Source organism: Elephas maximus, chromosome 1 (assembly GCF_024166365.1).
Source record: "Elephas maximus indicus isolate mEleMax1 chromosome 1, mEleMax1 primary haplotype, whole genome shotgun sequence".
Classification (NCBI taxonomy): Eukaryota; Metazoa; Chordata; class Mammalia; order Proboscidea; family Elephantidae; genus Elephas; species Elephas maximus.
The window spans coordinates 57,284,109-57,302,399 of NC_064819.1; the positions used below are offsets into that span (position 1 = coordinate 57,284,109).

Sequence of the window (18,291 nt, forward strand, 5' to 3'; positions counted from 1 at the left end):
TGTCTTCAGGAGGGGTCCATCATTGGAGGAGTACATCATGTGTGGTGAAGTAAAGGGCCAGCTAGGGAGCAGGAGACCCTCAGAGAGATGGATTGGCACAGTAGCCAAAATGGCTGACCTAAACATGCTGGTGATCCTGAGGATGACCCAAGACAGGGCCACATTTCATTCTGTTGTATATAAGGTCACCATGATTCGGCGTCCACTCAATGGCAACCAACAGCAACACTGGGAGGACCCCAGGATATCTTCGGGCCAGGCCGGCTGCTTTCCCTCAGTTCTCTGAATCAGCTCAGCGGCCCAGCCACCTACCTTTGGATTCTGCGTTCTCAGTCCTGGCAGTGGGTGTTTGAGCTGATTCATGTCTGAATGAGCATTTTCTCCAGACAGCTGTCTCCTGAGAGGACGCCACTTTTGAGAACAGCGGTCTTGAGCCAACCAGCGTCTTTATTATGTTTCAAGAGGAGGCTACCTGAACACTCCTGCCTGTGCCCCTGTCTCTCCCACTTGCCCTCATCCTCTTCTCCCAAGTTTCTGTGGTAGGAGGCCACTTTGCTCCCAGCTCTTTTGTGTTTCTTCCTCTTCAATCTGTTGGCCTCCATCCTCACTCTTAAGCCTTACAGTTTCATTATCTGATGACAAAGCAGTCAGGTTGAGAGCCAGCTCCTATCATCAAATGAATTGGAGGGGAAAAAAGTAATTTGAGTGATTAAAATATAAATCAATTAAACCTAACGTAATCCAGCTGGCTCCATAATCTACTGTACTTATGGGCTAAACATCTTGAATTTAATAATATACTTATTAAGGAAGCATTTAATTATCGAGTTATAATTATGCCTTTAGAGTACTCTGTCAGCTCCTTGCCACTCTAGCTTTTTTCAAAGGGACTCCTAGTTTCTTATAATTATTTTAATATGGTAATTTCAGAATAATTTCTACCCATTTCTTAAAGATGTGATTGTGAAACAGGTTTCTGGCCCTTAGGGTACATTTTCCTTAAGGCAAATTGTGATACTTATTTTCATCAAGATGTGTGGGAATGAGCTGAATCAAATGTAGCCATTCGTGTATTGATTTAATAAATATTTATCGAGTGCCAACTACAAGAAGGAAATTCCGTATCCTGGATAATTTGCATCCTTCGTTTTTGAAAAGAATTCCTTAGTCTCTCTCTTTACGCTTTAGCAAAAGATGTTTTAGGTTGGCTATTCTCAGACGGGGCCCTAGTGGCACAGTGATTAAAAGCTCGGCTTTTAACCATAAATGTTGGCAGTTTGAATCCACCAGTAGCCCCTTGGAAACACTGTGGGGCACTTCTTCTCTGTCCTATAGGGTCACTGTGAGTCGAAATCGACTTGAGGGCAACAGGTTTGGTTTTTTTTTTTTAAATATACTGTATGCAGATCCCTGGTGGCACAGTGGTTAAGAGGTAAGGCTGCTAACCAAAAGGTTAGCACTTTGAATCCACCAGCCGCTCCTTGGAAACCATATGAGGCAGTTCTGCCCTGCCCATAGGGTTGCTGTAAGTCAGAATTGACTCAAAGGCAATGATTTTGGGTTTTTTTTTTTTTTTTATGTACTCAAAGAAACCTCAAACTGGATTCTTTTTAATTTTACCTTTTGTGTCGTAAACTAAATCAAAAGAAAGATAGGAATTCTTACAACCAAATGCAGATACTCAAATACACATGAAGATTTACATATAATTTTAGTGGTTTCATAGCCCCCATGAAGCCCATTGGGATCCACAGACCCCAGGATAAGACCATTGCTCCAGGGAGTATCGCATTTTGGCTTCAGTGTGTGTTTGAGAAATTGTTGTGTGTCATCTCTGTCTTCCCTACATGGGGAGAATAGTTAGTCCCCTTTCAAAACCTAGCTAAAAATTACTTCCCCAGGGTCTTCTCCAACTCTGTGCAGCAGGATTAGTTCCTCTCCTTTTTGCCGCTGTTGAATTTTATGTAGTTTCTAAGTAGTTGCCCACATTGCAGCAGGTGTTTGCATATTTATTCCTCTGTGTCCTCCTAGACTGTATGCTCAGAACCATGTCCATTTCTTCTGCGCATCTCCCCCAGAACTAATCCCAGTGTCTGGCACAGAATTTATTGGTCACTTAATAATAAAGTGATTGGAAAGGGGAGCAGCCAGTTCATTGAACCACATAGTCAAGTGTTTGAGTGTCGTCTCCACTGCAGCATGTTCACATCATTGCTGCCTTCACTCTAAGACCTGTGGCTCCCCCAGCACTCCCCATTTCAGTGAATGAATGGTATCACTCTACTGACAGTAACCTGGGAATTAGGAATGATCCGATCTGCATCCTCTCCCTCAGGCCACCCAATCAATCACTAATCCTCTTGGCCTGACTTCCCACCTCTCTCTCAGATTTATCACTGTCTTAGTTTCCTGGGACAATTGTAACAAAGTACCACAAAATAGGTGGCTATAAAAAACCGAAATTGATATTCTCACAGTTCAGGAGGCTAAAAGTCCAAATCAGGGTCTAGGCTGTGCTGATTCCATCTGTGGGCCTCTCTCCTAGTTTCTGGTATCTACCAGTGATCCTTGGCGTTCCTTTGCTTGTAGATGGGCCCTCACATGGCGCCTGTGCCCCCCCCCCGCCCCCCATGTGTGTCTCTGTCTATTCCGCTCTAAGACAACACTCAGAAGGGATTAGATTTAAGACTTACCTTTTTTCCACCGTAGTATGACCTTATTAATATAACACGAGAAAAACCCCATTTCCAAACAGGGTCATATTTAGAGGTACAGGGGTTAGGACTTCAACATAATATACACCAATTCAACCGTTTCTACATGTGCAGTTCAGTGGCATTGATTACATTCTTTAAGTTGTACATCCATTCTCACCTTCCTTTTCTGAGTTGTTCCTCCCTCATTAACATAAACGCTTTGCTCCCTAGGGTTCCCATCAAATCTTTCAAGTTGCTGTTGTGAAGTTTGATCCTATATAGATAGCTCTTAGAAGAGCATAACGCTCAAGGCAGACATTTTTTACTAGTTAAGTTAGACTATTGTTTGGTTTTAAGAAGACTTCGGGGGATATTTTTGGTTTAAGGTTTAAAGACTACCTCAGGGCAATAGTTTCAGGGGTTTATCCAGCCTCCATGGCTCCAAAAAGTCTGGAGTCCATCAGCGTAGCTTTTCGAAGGATACAGTTCAATCCATAGTAATCGCCTTCCTTTCAGTCCTACTGTCAGGAGCCTTTATCAACTCATTGTCATCTCACCAAGATGGCTGCCACAGCACACTGCCTGTATACATGTTTGAGGTTCCATATATATTTGTTGAATTAAAAACCATTTTGAGACAACAGTGGGCAGATTACCAGGCTGCAAGATAGAGCTTCTAAGAAGCACATATGTCCTTTTTCTGAAGGACAGTGTTGGAGGCCAGAGAGGTTTGGATCTGCCACAGCTTTATACATGATTCTTACGTTGATTTTGCCAATGAGGTTAATTATTTCCTCTGAGTATTCCATCTTACAAATTCCCATTGGGGTCCATTCCCCTCTCTGGGAGATATAAATACTCATAAAACTGAGAAGAGAGTTTGCTGTATTCTAAGAGGCAAGAAGAGGCTGGGGGTGATTGTGGTCTTTAAGGAAGTGTCCACCAGGCGTTATCTGTTTGAAAGTCTTAATTTCCTCACATGTGAAGTTATTGGGTTTAGTCCAGATGTTTCTCCAGCTCTCAATTTCTAAGAACTGGGTCTCCCCACCCCTAGTTAAATCATTTATTTGAAATGGTTCTCAAGAAGCTTCGTATTTCTGAAAGGAAAAGAAAAGGCCTTTGGGAAGCCATGTTTTTTAGAGAGCATGCAGCCCCTCACCCAGAACTGGTTTACTCTTTGTTTTCACAACAGGGATAGCAAATGCAAGAGGTCTAAGAATCATTTTTTTAAAGCAAAACACCAGGGGAAATAAAAGAGGCAGAAGAAACTAAGGCAATTGTAAAATCTCATGGAACTCTGAGGGATTCTGAACTCAGTAACCCTTGGGAAGACCGACCTCTAAACAGATATCAGTCCTTCGAGGGTTTGGGTAGAGCAGGGCAGTAGAAAGGAAAGAGTGGTGGGTGGTGGAGAAATTGGCATTGAAATAGACAGTTGATGAATGTTTTCTCCCTCCTTTTTTCTCGTCACACAGTGATGTAGTGATCATATCTGCCAAGGTCTATTTGAGAAATTACTGGACCAGTAGTTACAGTGACTCTGATTTGACTCTTCCGGTGCCCTCTCTTAGCCCTGTAGTGGAGTGAGCACTCCTCCTCAAGCCGCAGTTAAGGTTGGGAAGATTTGGTTTGGTGTCCTTAATCTCCAGGGTTTGGCTGACTGACCCCAGCCTTCAGAACACATTGGTATGGCTTCCATTCCAAAAGGCAAAAAAGAGAAACAGGACTAGTCATGTGGTCTGTGTCATCTGTAACCATGGAAAACGTCGGCCATCTGTGAGGCACCCTTATTAACACTTTTTTCTTTCTATTTCCATCTCCTTCTCTGGAAAAACAAGCTGAGGAAGTGGAGAGGCTGGCGGCAATGCGCTCTGACTCCCTAGTCCCAGGTACCCACACCCCGCCCATCCGGAGGAGAAGTAAGTTCGCCAACCTGGGAAGGATTTTCAAGCCTTGGAAATGGAGGAAGAAGAAAAGCGAGAAGTTCAAACACACATCTGCAGGTACGATTTTGTTCCTTCACTTCTCAGTGGTGGTTTGTTGACTTCAGCACTGTATCTTTATTACTAGAATTTAATTACTATAGGCTGTCTGAACCAAAGGGGGAAAAAAATCAAGCCTTAGAAATGCTCCAGTCCTTAGCAGTTCTTTAATATGATTGAGAATTGCTTTTATATCCTGTGTTTTCTCATGTCTCAGGGTTTTTGTTGTTGCTGCTGTTGTTTTCTTTCTTAAAAACTACCATGCTTATTTGATATATAAATTATGTGAACTTAGAATGCTACCTTTTCTGTAACTGAGTGCTTTCATTCTGGCATTGACAGTCCATTTCTTATCATTCATACTTATTTTCACTGTTCCTGTAAAAGTCAAGACACAAGCAGAAAATAAGTTATATATGGTGGCTGACAACATCAGAACAGGTTATTTCATGGAAGAAAAATCTGGAATAAATGATTCTTGGACTTGGAAGGGAAAAACAGGCGAGTGGGAAATGAGGTGTCGTTGTAGTTACAATAACTACACAGTTTGTAGCCTGGAGAACAGCAAAGGAATGAGAGGGGAGTCAGCATAGCAGGCTCTGGAGTCAGACTGCCTGGATTCAAATCCCAGCTTTGGTACTTGGTAGTTGTAGAACTTTGCTCAATTTATTGATCTCTTTACCTCAGTTTCCTCATCTGTAAAACTGGAGTAAGAATAGTAAGTTACGTGAGTTAATATTTGTGAAGAGTTTAGAAGATAAGCTGGCACACCATGTAGATGTTTTCTGAATAAGTAACGGTAGGCAGAGGGAAAGAAACACAAAGAGCCGTGATTTCACCCTGTTGAGTGTGACAGAAGATGGTGGAAGAACTTTGTAGTTTCTTTCTTTTGGTTTGCTTTATTTTTTGCTGAATGTGCCTAGAGCCATCCCCCAGGCCTATTCCAGTGCTTTCATTTCCTTCTTCCCCCAGACCCTCAAAGATTCGACCTGCTTTCTCCTCAGAAATATCACTTCTTCAGTATTTTGGTCATTTTTCCACATCTCCTCACCACCTCACCAGTTGAAATAGGAGATGATCTGCTCCTTGAATACCAGTCCACAGATCCAAGGATTTTAATGCCAATCTCTTTGGGGAATGAAAGAGAATAACAAACACAGGAAGGTTACAACAAGTCTTGAAATCTTGAAAAGTTCTCGTGGTAACCACTCCCAGTTTGTATTTCCCGCCTTAGTTTCTTAAATGGGAGTTCCAACGCCCTGTTACCATAACTGGTCGATTCTTGAGTTTATAGTGACTCTCTGAATTCCTTGAATGTCTAAATTGCCACCGCCCTGAGTCCCTTCGCCCTGACTCTGAGTTCCCCATTCTCTCCCTCACTGGATAGATAGATCCCTTAAGATGTAATAGATAGGTCATTCATGCAGTCCTGAACATCAGTGGGTGATTCGTTGTTATTGTTGTTGTTAGTTGCCATCCACGCACATATGAGTAAACTCCAAGTGGATGACCATCTCTGTCCCACTGAGTTAACCAGAAAAGACACTTAGATCACTGCCTCAGGGATCAAATGAGAAATTGAAATGAAGTATATTGTTTAGGCAAAGCAAGATGCATGACATGCGAACAAGAAAGAAAACTGAAGTGGCTTGTAAGCACTGAAAATTCTAATAATAAAGACTCCACAAGAACAGTTACAATGGTTTTCCTGCCTTCACTGTGAAAAATGGTTTGTAATAATAAAAACACACTTTAAAATTTTTTTTTTAATTTTTATTGAGCTTCAAGTGAACGTTTACAAATCAAATCAGTCTGTCACATATAAGTTTATATACACCTTACTCCGTACTCCCACTTGCTCTCCCCCTAATGAGTCAGCCCTTCCAGTCTGTCCTTTCGTGACAATTTTGCCAGCTTCCAACTCTCTCTACCCTCCCATCCCCCTTCCAGACAGGAGATGCCAACACAGTCTCAAGTGTCCACCTGATACAAGTAGCTCACTCTTCATCAGCATCTCTCTCCTACCCACTGTCTAGTCCCTTCCATGTCTGATGAGTTGTCTTCGGCAATGGTTCCTGTCCTGGGCCAACAGAAGGTTTGGGGACCATGACCGCTGGGATTCCTCTAGTCTCAGTCAGACCATTAAGTATGGTCTTTTTGTGGGAATTTGGGGTCTGCATCCCACTGATCTCCTGCTCCCTCCGGGGCTCTCTGTTGTGCTCCCTGTCAGGGCAGTCATCGGTTGTGGCCGGACACCAACTAGTTCTTCTGGTCTCAGGATGATGTAAGTCTCTGGTTCATGTGGCTCCTTCTGTCTCTTGGGCTCATAGTTATCGTGTGACCTTGGTGTTCTTCATTCTCCTTTGATCCAGGTGGGTTGAGACAAATTGATGCATCTTAGTTGGCCACTTGTTAGCATTTAAGACCCCAGATGCCACATTTCAAAGTGGGATGCAGAATGTTTTCATAATAGAATTATTTTGCCAATTGGCTTAGAAGTCCCCTTAAACCATAGTCCCCAAACCCCCGCCCTTGCTCTGCTGACCTTTGAAGCATTCAGTTTATCCCAGAAACTTCTTTGCTTTTGGTCCAGTCCAGTTGAGCTGACCTTCCATGTATTGAATATTGTCCTTCCCTTCACCTAAAGTAGTTCTTATCTACTAACTAATCAGTAAATAACCCTCTCCCACCCTCTCTCCCTCCCCTCCTCATAACCACAAAAGTATGTGTTCTTCTCAGTTTATACTATTTCTCAAGATCTTGTAATAGTGGTCTTATACAATATTTGTCCTTTTGCCTCTGACTAATTTCACTCAGCATAATGCCTTCCAGGTTCCTCCATTGTGTGAATATACCACAATTTATTTAACCATTCATCCATTGATGGACATCTTGGTTGCTTCCAGCTTTTTGCTACTGTAAACAGAGCTGCAATAAACATGGGTGTGCATGTATCTGTTCGTGTGAAGGCTCTTATTTCTCTAGGGTATATTCCGAGGAGTGGGATTTCTGGGTTGTATGGTAGTTCTATTTCTAACTTTTTAAGATAACACCAGATAGATTTCCAAAGTGGTTGTACCATTTTACATTCCCACCAGCAGTGTATAAGAGTTCCAATCTCTCCGCAGCCTCTCCAACATTTATTATTTTGTAAAAACACACTTTTAAATGATTGTCATTTGTCAGCATGAATTCATCAGTAATGGAGTGGTAGATGCATTTTCTCCTGGCAAATCAGGAGCTTAGTTTAAGTACATTTGGCAAAGCCAAAAGGCAAAACCCCAATGATTCTCACATAAAAAAGGCACCTGACCTAGTCTGCTGACCTTTTTTTAAGACTTAATTTGGCTTTTGATAGATTCAAGTACAGTGGCCTCAAATTATTCATGAATCATTAAAATCATATTCACAAAATATACCTGAAGATTTTTTTCATTTAAAACTTACGGGAGAAAGTATTAAAACACACGATAAGCAAAATTGTTACTTTAATCATTCCTATCATTAAATGCTCTTGAATGTAAGAATATTCTTAAATGTTCATGGTCAAACTCAAGCTGATTAATTTGGCAACAGAATGTGATATTTGTATGTGGTGGCTAAAAAAAAAAAAAAATTTGGCTCCTGAATTAGGAAGTGCTGTGTCATTTTATCATATTAGATGGACGGGTAAGTGATATAACTGAAGCAATTCTAGTTTTTTTTTTTAAAAAAGTCAGTCTTTTACACTGTAGTATCCTTTGCTCTTAACTGAATTCGGAAATACTCTTCCTTACTTTTGGAAAGGAGAGACTCTCTGTAGTTCTTTGCCTAAAGAAAATACTGACAACATAAGGATGTTCACCATAATAAATTGTGCCTGTGTTCAGATACTGCTTGGATGTACGAACTATCCCAAAATGTGGATAACAATTAAATATTAAATCAGTGTATGGGTAGGTTGTGGAAATGTTAACGGGTTGGCCAATTTTAGCTTCTATGCATCTGTGTGGCGTGCATGTGTGCATATATAATATCCTTTCCTATGAATAATAATGTACATAATTGTAAATGCAAAGAATAAGTCCATATATTAAATTTATGTTGTGTATTTGCATTTAAAATTGTGTACATTTTGAACAAATAAAAGGACATTAACACAATGCATGCTTGGCCTATTATTATTTCCACACTGAGTTACACTAATAGTTTTCCATAATTATACTGGAAACTGTACTGTTGTTTCATTGTAAGGCATTACAGGACATGTGTATCTGTGTACACAACACCTTCAAAAGTATACCCAGTGTCTTAGTTGCCTAGTGCTGCTGTAACAAAATATACCATAAGTGAGTGGCTTTAAGAAGCAGGAATTTATCTTCTCACAGTTTTGGAGGCGAAAATTCCGAATCAGAACATGAGCTCTAGGACAGGGTCCTCCCTTGTCAGTAACCCTAGGAGTTCCTTGGCTTTCCTTGGCCTTTGTCTTCCCTCTGTGTGTGTGTGTCTTTGTCTGTTCTGCTCTTCTCAGAAGATAGCTCTCAAAAGTGATTAGTTTAGGACCCATCCTACTGTTAAACGACCTCATTAACAACAAAAGAAAACCCTGTTTCCAAAGCAGGGCCATATTTAGAAGTACAGACAGGGGTTAAGACTTTAACACATTTTTTGGTGGGTGGGGGAGGGGCACAGTTTTGGCCATAACACCCAGAAACATGGCTTTGTGAGTGGTATAGCAATAAGAAAAATAGTTTGGAAAATTACGATCCCAACATTTTCCTCCATTTGTGTGTGGACAATTCAATGACATGAATTCTTCAAAGAGAGATCACCACATCTGCCGCTGCTCACACATCCTTTATATGCACAGCTGAAGGCCTTGTCCCTCAAAGGCCCTCAGCATTAAGGCCTGGGGGCTGAGCTCTGGCTGGCATTGAGAGACCAGAGGACAAAGAATTCCTCTCCAAAGCATCCCTACATCACACGGCAGTAAGGGAATAGAAAATGAAATAATGGGTCCTCAGGTAGACAATCCCTACATGCATTTCAGCCCATCTAATAAGGCGCTGCCCAGGGCCTGTGAGGCAATTAGCCTGACACACCCAGCTTCTTTTGTTGGATCGGCAGTGGGCACCAGCACTATTTCTTCACACCTGCCACAGGTGCGAAGACTGATGAGAACGTCCCCTCCAAAATAGAACAGACACTGCCTCCCAAGAATAGCCCAATGCAGCAATCTTATCCAGATTCCTTGAAAATGAGGACCGTATTTATAGAAAAGCAAAACTGGCAGGAATAAACTGGGAAGATGCCACCGAGTTATGCTTTTATGTCCTCTTGACGGAAAATCATAAGCTGCAGGGGTTGGCCCTGGAAATCGACAATGTCTCAAAATTCCCTTGGTGCTTCTAAGATTTCCAGCACACCTAGTAACTTATACTGAGTTTTTATTACATGTTAGAGCTGTACCTTGCTCTGGAAGGTAACTGTGAGCAGAAGCAGACCACACCTGTGAACCCATGGCATGCATCGACAAATCACAGAAATTGAGGTACAACCACGTCTGTGATAAGGGTAGTGAAGGAAAGGTACTTGGGAGTGTGCATGGGGGACTTGACTTAGCCTGAGGGGTTAGGAGCACTTCCCTAGTAAGAGAGGTTGAGCTGGGATCTGAGGAAAGGGTAAGAATTTTAAAACGAGCCCTGCAGGCGGCAGAAATGGCATGTGCAAGGGCCTTATGGTCAAAGAAGCTGGAATGGTGCAGTTTTGGAAAGAAAGAAAGACCAGGTGGCCGGAGAATAGACAGCTGGAGTGTGGTGTGGGCTGAGGCTGGAGGGTAAGCGAAGGCTATACCTTCCCTAGGGGGCGTCGTGCATAACAGGTTAAACAAGAGTGTATGTGGCTGCAGACCAGTTAGGAAGCCACTGCAGATAATAGTAGCTTGGGCTAATATTTGGTGAGCGGAGTGAAGGAATTTGAGAGCTATTAGGAGGATCAAGTGACAGGACTTAGTAATGGATTGAATATGGAAAGGAGAGAAAAGTGTTGAGTTTGACACTCTAGTTTTGGTTTAGGTTATCTGGTAGTGGTCTTACCTGAGATGGGTACTTTGAAAGAGTAGCAGGTTTGGAGGAGTGGAGGAGAAATCATAAGTCCAATTTTAGATATGAGTTTGAGTTGACTTTGTGATATCCAAAGTTGGTAGTTGGATATATGGAACACAAAGGAGAGATCTGGGCTGGGTATGTAAATTTGGGGTCATTTGTATATGCATGCTATACATTGTAGGGTCGCTATGAGTCGGAATCGACTCGATGGCAACGGGTTTGGTATTTTTGGTATACATTGTAGAGCCATGGCCATGTGTGAGATCAGCTTGGGGAACAAGTACAGAATGGAAAGAGAAGAGGGCCAAGGACTGCCTTACAGCCAAAGGAAGACCATCATCATTAATGCCTGGAGAGAGGAAGATGAACCTGTAAAAGAGATAGAGTAGCAGTGGCTAGAGAGGTAGGGTGCTCCTTGGGTGGTGGAAACAGTTGGAGGTTCAAGTCCACCCAGAGGCCCCTCAGAAAAAGGCTTGGTGATCTATTTCCCGAAAAATCAGCCATTGAAAACCCTACAGAGCACAGTTCTACTCTGACACATGTGGAGTCGACTTGACAACAACTATTAAGAGAGGTAAGAGGAGAACCAGAAGAATGTGGTGTGTGGAGAGGCAAGAGAAGAAAATGTTTCCAGGAGAGTCTGGTTAACTGTGTCCAATGGCATGGAGAGATCAAGTGAAAGGAGTACTGAAAAATGTCCACTGGTTTTAGTGGCATCAGTCAACTACAGGGCATCAGGAGCTTAGCGAGAGCTGTTCGGGTGCCTTCTTTGGGCTCCATTTGGCTGTGAAGTAGGGAAGAGAGGACAAGGACAGATGATGGAGGAAATGTGTGAGTGTGGGGAGGCAGTGTGTGTTTTAATTTTTATTGTGCTTTAAGTGAAAGTTTACAGATAAGTCAGTCTCTCATACAAAAATTTATATACAGCTTGCTATATACTCCTAATTGCTTTCCCTCTAATGAGACAGCACCCTCTTTCCCTCCACTCTCTCTTTTCCTGTCCATTCTGCCACCTTCTAACCCTCTCTGCCCTCTCATCTCCCCTCCAGATAGGAGATGCCAACAGTCTCAAGTGTCTACTTGATCCAAGAAGCTCATTCTTCGTCAGTGTCTTTTTCTTTCCCATTGTCTGGTCCAATCCCTGTCTGAAGAGTTGGCTTTGGGAATGGTTCCTGTCCTGAGCTAACAGAAGGTCTGGGGGCCGTGACCTCTGGGTCCTTCTAGTCTCAGTCAGACCATTAAGTCCGGTCTTTTTTGACAGTTTGGGGTCTGCATCCCACTGCTCTCCTGCTCCCTCAGGGGTTCTCTGTTGTGTTCCTGTCAGGGCAGTCATCTCTTGTAGTCAGGCACCATCTAGTTCTTCTGGTCTCAGGCTGATGTAGTCTCTGGCTTATGTGGCCCTTTCTGTCTCTTGGGATCATAATTACTGTGTGTCCTTGGTGTTCTTCATTCTCCTTTGGTCCAGGTCCGTTGAGACCAATTGATGCATCTTAGATGGCCGCTTCTTAGCGTTTAAGACCCCAGATGCCACTCTCCAAAGTGGGATGCAGAATGTTTTCTTAATAGATTTTATTATGCCAGTTGACATAGCTGTCCCCTGAAACCATGGTCCCCAGACCTCTGCCCCTGCTATGCTACCCTTCAAAGCATTCAGTTTATTCAGGAAACATCTTTGCTTCTGGTTTATTCCAGTTGTGCTGGCCTCTCCTGTATTGTGTGTTGTCTTTCCCTTCACCTAAAGTAGTTCTTCTCTGCTATCTAATTAATGAATACTCCTCTCCCTCCCTCTCCCTTTTCATAGCCATCAAAGAATATTTTCTTCACTGTTTAAACTGTTTCTCAAGTTCTTATAATAGTGGTCGTACACAATATTTGTCCTTTTGCAACTGACTAATTTCACTCAGCATAATGCCTTCCAGGTTCGTCCATGTTATGAAATGTTTCACAGGTTCCTCACTGTTTTTTATCGATGCATAGAATTCCATTGTGTGAACATACCATAATTTATTTATCCATTCACCCATTGATGGGCACCTTGGTTGCTTCCATCCTGTTGCTATTGTAAACAGAGCTTCAATGAACATGGGTGTGCATGTATCTGTTCGTGTAAAGGTTCTTAGTTCTCTGGGTTATATTCCAAGGAGTGGGATTGCTGGATCGTATGGTAGTTCTATTTCTAGCTTTTGAAGGAAGCACCAAATTGATTTCCAGAGTGGTTGTACCATTTTACATTCCCACAAACAGTGTTTAAGTGTTCTAACTTCTCCACAACCTCTCAAACATTTATTATTTTGTGGTTTTTGAATTACTGCCAGCCTTGTTGGAATGAGATGGAATCTCATTGTAGTTTTGATTTGCATTTCTCTAATGGCTAATGATCATGAGCATTTCCTCATGTATCTGTTACTACTTGAATGTCTTCTTTAGTGAAGTGTCTGTTTCGTATCTTTTGTCTATTTTTTAAATGGGGTTATTTGTCTTTTTGAAGTTGAGTTTTTGCAGTATCATGTAGGCACTGATCAGGCGCTGATCAGAAATGTCATAGCTAAAAACTATTTCCCAGTCTCTTTTGGTGAAGTCTTTGGATGAGCATAGATGTTTGCTTTTTAGGAGCTCCCAGTTATCTAGTTTTTCTTCTGCATTGTTAGTAATGTTTTGTGTACTGTTTATGCCATGTATTAGGGCTCCTGACGTTGTCCCTATTTTTTCTTCCATGATCTTTATCGTTTTAGATTTATATTTAGGTCTTTGATCCATTTTGAGTTCGTTTTTGTGCATGGAGTGAGGTATGGCTCTTGTTTCATTTTTTTGCAGATGGATATCCAGTTATGCCAGCACCATTTGTTAAGAAGACTGTCGTTTGCCCATTTAAGTGATTTGGGGCCTTTGTTAAATATCAGCTGCTCATACGTGGATGGATTTATGTCTGGATTCTCAATTCTGTTCCACTGGTCTGTGTATCTGTTGTTGTACCAGTACCAGGCTGTTTTGACTACTGTGGCGGTATAATAGGTTCTAAAATCAGGTAGAGTGAGGCCTCCCACTTTGTTCTTCTTTTTCAGTAATGCTTTACTTATCCTGGGCCTCTTTCCCTTCCATATGAAGTTGGTGACTTGTTTCTCCATCTCATTAAAAAATGTCATTGGAATTTGGATCAGAATAGCATTAAAATCTGTAGATAGCTTTTGATAGAGTAGACATTTTTACAATGTTAAGTCTTCCTATCCATGAGCAAGATACATTTTTCCACTTATGTAGGTCTCTTTTCGTTTCTTGCAGAAGTGTTTTGTAGTTTTCTTTGTATAAGCCTTTTACATCTCTGGAAAAATTTATTCCTGAGTATTTTATCTTCTTAGGGACTGCTGTAAATGGTATTGATTTGGTGGTTTCCTCTTCGATGTTCTTTTTGTTGGTGTAGGGGAATCCAACTGATTTTTGTATGTTTTTCTTGTATCTTGATACTCTGCTGAACTCTCCCATTAGTTTCAGTAGTCTTCTTGAGGATTCCTTAGAGTTTTCTGTGTATAAGATCATGTCATCTGTAAGTAGAGATACTTTTACTTCTTCCTTGCCAGTATGGATGCACTCTATTTCTTTATCTAGCCTAATTGCTCTGTCTAGGACCTCCAGCACAATGTTGAATAAGAGTGGCGAGAAAAGGCATCCTTGTCTCTCCATTTAAGATGATGTTGGCTATTGGCTTTGTATTAAAAAAAAAAAAATTTTTTTTTTTTATACATGCCCTTTATTGTGTTGAGGAATTTTCCTTCTATTCCTATTTTGCTGAGAGTTTTTACCATGAATGGGTATTGAACTTTGTCAAATGCCTTTTCTGCATCAATTGATAAAATCATGTGATTCTTGTCTTTTGTTTTATTTACATAATGGATCACATTAATTGGTTTTCTAATGTTGAACCATCCCTGCATACCTGATATGAATCCCACCTGGTCATGGTGAATTCTTTTTTTAATATGTTGTTGAATTCTATTGGCTAGAATTTTGTTGAGCATTTTTGCATCTGTGTTCATGAGGTATTAAAAAAAAAAATTTTTTTTTTTTTTTTTTATAGGTCTGTAATTTCCTTTTTTTGTGGTGTCTTTGCCTGATTTTGGTATCAGGGATATGCTGGCTTCATAGAATGGATTTGGGAGATTTCTATCCTTTTCTATGCTCTGAAATACCTTTAGTAGTAGTGGTGTTAACTCTTCCCTGAATGTTTGGTGGAACTCTGCAGTGATGCCGTCCGGGCCAGGGCTTTATTTTGTTGGGAGTTTTTTGATTGGGTCTATTTAGTTGTTCTACCTATGTTTGTGTTAGTTTAGGTAGGTAGTATGTTTCTAGGAATTCATCCATTTCTTCTAGGTTTTCAAATTTGTTAGAGTACAATTTTTTGTCATAATCTGATATGATTCTTTTAATTTCAGTTGAGTCTGTTACAATATCGCCAGTCTCATTTCTTATTCAGGTTAATTGCTTCCTCTCCTGTTTTTCTTTTATCAGTTTGGCCAATGGTTTATCAATTTTTTAAATTTTTTTCAAAGAACCAGCATTTGGTCTTGTTAATTCTTTCAATTGTTTTTCTGTTGTAAATCTGCTGCAAACGACCTATTTAAAGTGTCGAAGAGCAAAGATGTCACCTTAAGACTAGGGTGCGCCTGACCCAAGCCATGGTATTTTCAATTGCATCACATGCATGTGAAAGCTGGACAATGAATAAGGAAGACTGAAGAAGAATTGACACCTTTCAATTGTGGTGTTGGTGAAGAATGTTGAATATACCATGAACTGCCAAAAGAACAAACGAATCTGTCTTAGAAGAAGTACAACCAGAATGCTCCTTAGAAGCAAGGATGGCGAGCCTGCGTCTTATAAACTTTGGACATGTTGTCAGGAGGTATCAGTCCCTGGAGAAGGACATCATGCTTGGCAGAGTACAGCGTCAGTGGAAAAGAGGAAAACTCTCAATGAGGTGGATTGACACAGTGGCTGCAACAATGAGCTCAAGCATAACAGCAATTGTAGGGATGGCTCAGGGCTGGGCAGTGTTTTGTTCTGTTGTACATAGGGTCACTATGAGTGGGAATTGATCGACGGCACCTAACAAGAACAAAAAAACGATTTTTATTATTTGTTTTCTTCTGGTGCCTGAGCGTTTCTTTTGTTGCTCTCTTTCTATTTGTTCAAGTTGTAGGGATAATTCTTTGATTTTGGCCCTTTCTTCTTTTTGAATGTGTGCATTTATTGATATAAATTGACCTCTGAGTACTGCTTTCACTGTGTCCCAGAGGTTCTGATAGGAAGTGTTTTCATTCTCACTGGATTCTATGAATTTCTTTATTCCATCCTTGATGTCTTCTATAACCCGGTCTTTTTTGAGCAGGGTTTTGTTCAGTTTCCAAGTGTTTGATTTTTTTCCCTGCTTTTTCTGTTATTGATTTCTACTTTTATGGCCTTATGATCAGGGAAGATGCTTTGTAATATTTCAGTGTTTTGGATTCTGCTAAGGCTTGCTTTATGACCTAATATGTGGTCTATTCTAGAGAATGTTCCATGTGCACTAGAAAAGAAAGTATAGTTGGTTGCTGTTGGGTGGAGTGTTCTGTATATGTCTATGAGGTCAAGTTGGTTGATTGTGGCATTTAGATCTTCCGTGTCTTTATTGAGCATCTTTCTAGATGTCCTGTCCTTCACCGAAAGTGGTATGTTGAAATCTCCTACTATTATTGTGGAGCTATCTATCTCACTTTTCAATGCTGATAGAGTTTGTTTTATGTATCTTGCAAACCTGTCATTGGGTGCATAAATATTTAATATGGTTATGTCCTCCTGGTATATTGTCCTTATCCTTTCTGATGGATTTAACTTTAAAGTCTATTTTGTCAGAAATTAATGTTGCCCCTCTTGCTCTTTTTTGATTGCTGTTTGCTTGATGTATTTTTTTCCATCCTTTGAGTTTTAGTTTGTTTGTGTCTCTAAATCAAAGGTGTATCTCTTGTAGGTAGCATATAGACTGATTGTGTTTTTTAATCCATTCTGCCATTCTCTGTCTCTATATTGGTGCATTTAGTCCATTTACATTCAGCGTAATTATGGATAGGTATGAATTTAGTGCTATCATTTTGATGTCTTTTTCTGTGTGTTGTTGACAGTTTCTTTTTTCCACTTAATTTTTTGTGCTAAGTAGATTATCTCTGTATACCGTCTTTTCCTCATATTCGTTGTTGTTGATTTTGTTTCTGCTAAGTCTCTTTTTTCCTTGTATTTTATTTTGATGTGTAGGATAGTTTATCTCCTTTGTGGTTACCTTATTATTTACCCCTATTTTTCTAAGTTTAAACCTAACTTTTATTTCTTTGTATCACCTTCTCTTCCTCTCCATATGAAAGATCTATGACTACATTTCATAGTCCCTTGTTATTGTTTTAATGTTGTCTTCTTTTACATAATAACATCGTTGTTTCCCTGTTTTCAGCTTTTTTTAATCTTGATTTATTTTTGTGATTTCCCTGTCTGAGTTGACATTTGATTGCTTTGCCCAGTGTTCTAGTCTTGGGTTGATACCTGAGAGTATTGATTTTCTAACCAAAGAAGTCCCTTTAGTATTTCTTGTAGTTTTGGTTTGGTTTTTACAAATTCCCTTAACTTCTGTTTATCCGGAAATGTCCTAATTTCACCTTCATATTTGAGAGACAGTTTGGTGAATATAAGATTCTTGACTGGCAATTTTTTTTCCTTCAATTTTTTAAATAAGTCATCCCATTGCCTTCTTGCCTGCATGGTTTCTGCCGAGTAGTTCGAGCTTATTCTTATTGACTCTCCTTTGTAGGTGACTTTTTGTTTATCCCTAGTTGCTCTTAAAATTCTCTCTTTATCTTTGGTTTTGGCAAGTTTGATTATAATACGTCTTGGTGACTTTCTTTTCAAATCTACCTTAAGTGGAGTCTGATGAGCTTCTTGGATAGATATCTTCTCATCTTTCACGATATCAGGGAAGTTTTCTGCCAACAAATTTTCAACAATTCTCTCTGTATTTTCTGTTTTCCCTCCATATTGTGGTACTCCAATCACTCATAGGTTATTTCTCTTGATAGAGTTGCACATGATTCTTAAAGTTTCTCCATTTATTTAAATTCTTTTATCTTATTTTTCTTCAAATATATTGGTGCCACGTGCTTTATCTTCAAGTTCACAAATTCTGCCTTCCACTTTTTCAGTTCTGTTCCTCTGACTTTCTATTGAGTTGTCTAATCCTGTAATTTTATTGTTAATTTCGTGAATTTCTGATTGCTGTCTGTCTATGGATTTTTCCAGCTTATTGAATTTTTCATTATGTTCTTGAATAACCTTTTTAATTTCTTCAACTGCTTTATCTGTGTGTTCCTTGGCTTGCTCTGCATACTCCCTGATTTCCTTCCTGATGTCTTGAAGGGTTCTGTACATTAATCTTTTGTATTCTGCCTCTGGTAATTCCAGGAAGGCACTTTAATCTAGAAGATCCCTTGATTCTTTGTTTTGAGAGCTGTT

General features: G+C 40.4%; 1 protein-coding gene across 6 annotated transcripts in view; it reads left to right on the forward strand.

Moving 5' to 3' along the window:
- PHACTR1 (phosphatase and actin regulator 1) overlaps positions 1-18,291 on the forward strand; it is a 697,605-nt gene that overhangs the window by 411,512 nt on the left and 267,802 nt on the right. For all 6 annotated transcript variants that reach the window (XM_049883909.1, XM_049883923.1, XM_049883943.1 and 3 more), the window contains one exon: positions 4,535-4,699. In XM_049883909.1, coding sequence (XP_049739866.1) covers positions 4,535-4,699 — 165 coding nt within the window. The remainder of the gene's footprint in view (positions 1-4,534; positions 4,700-18,291) is intronic.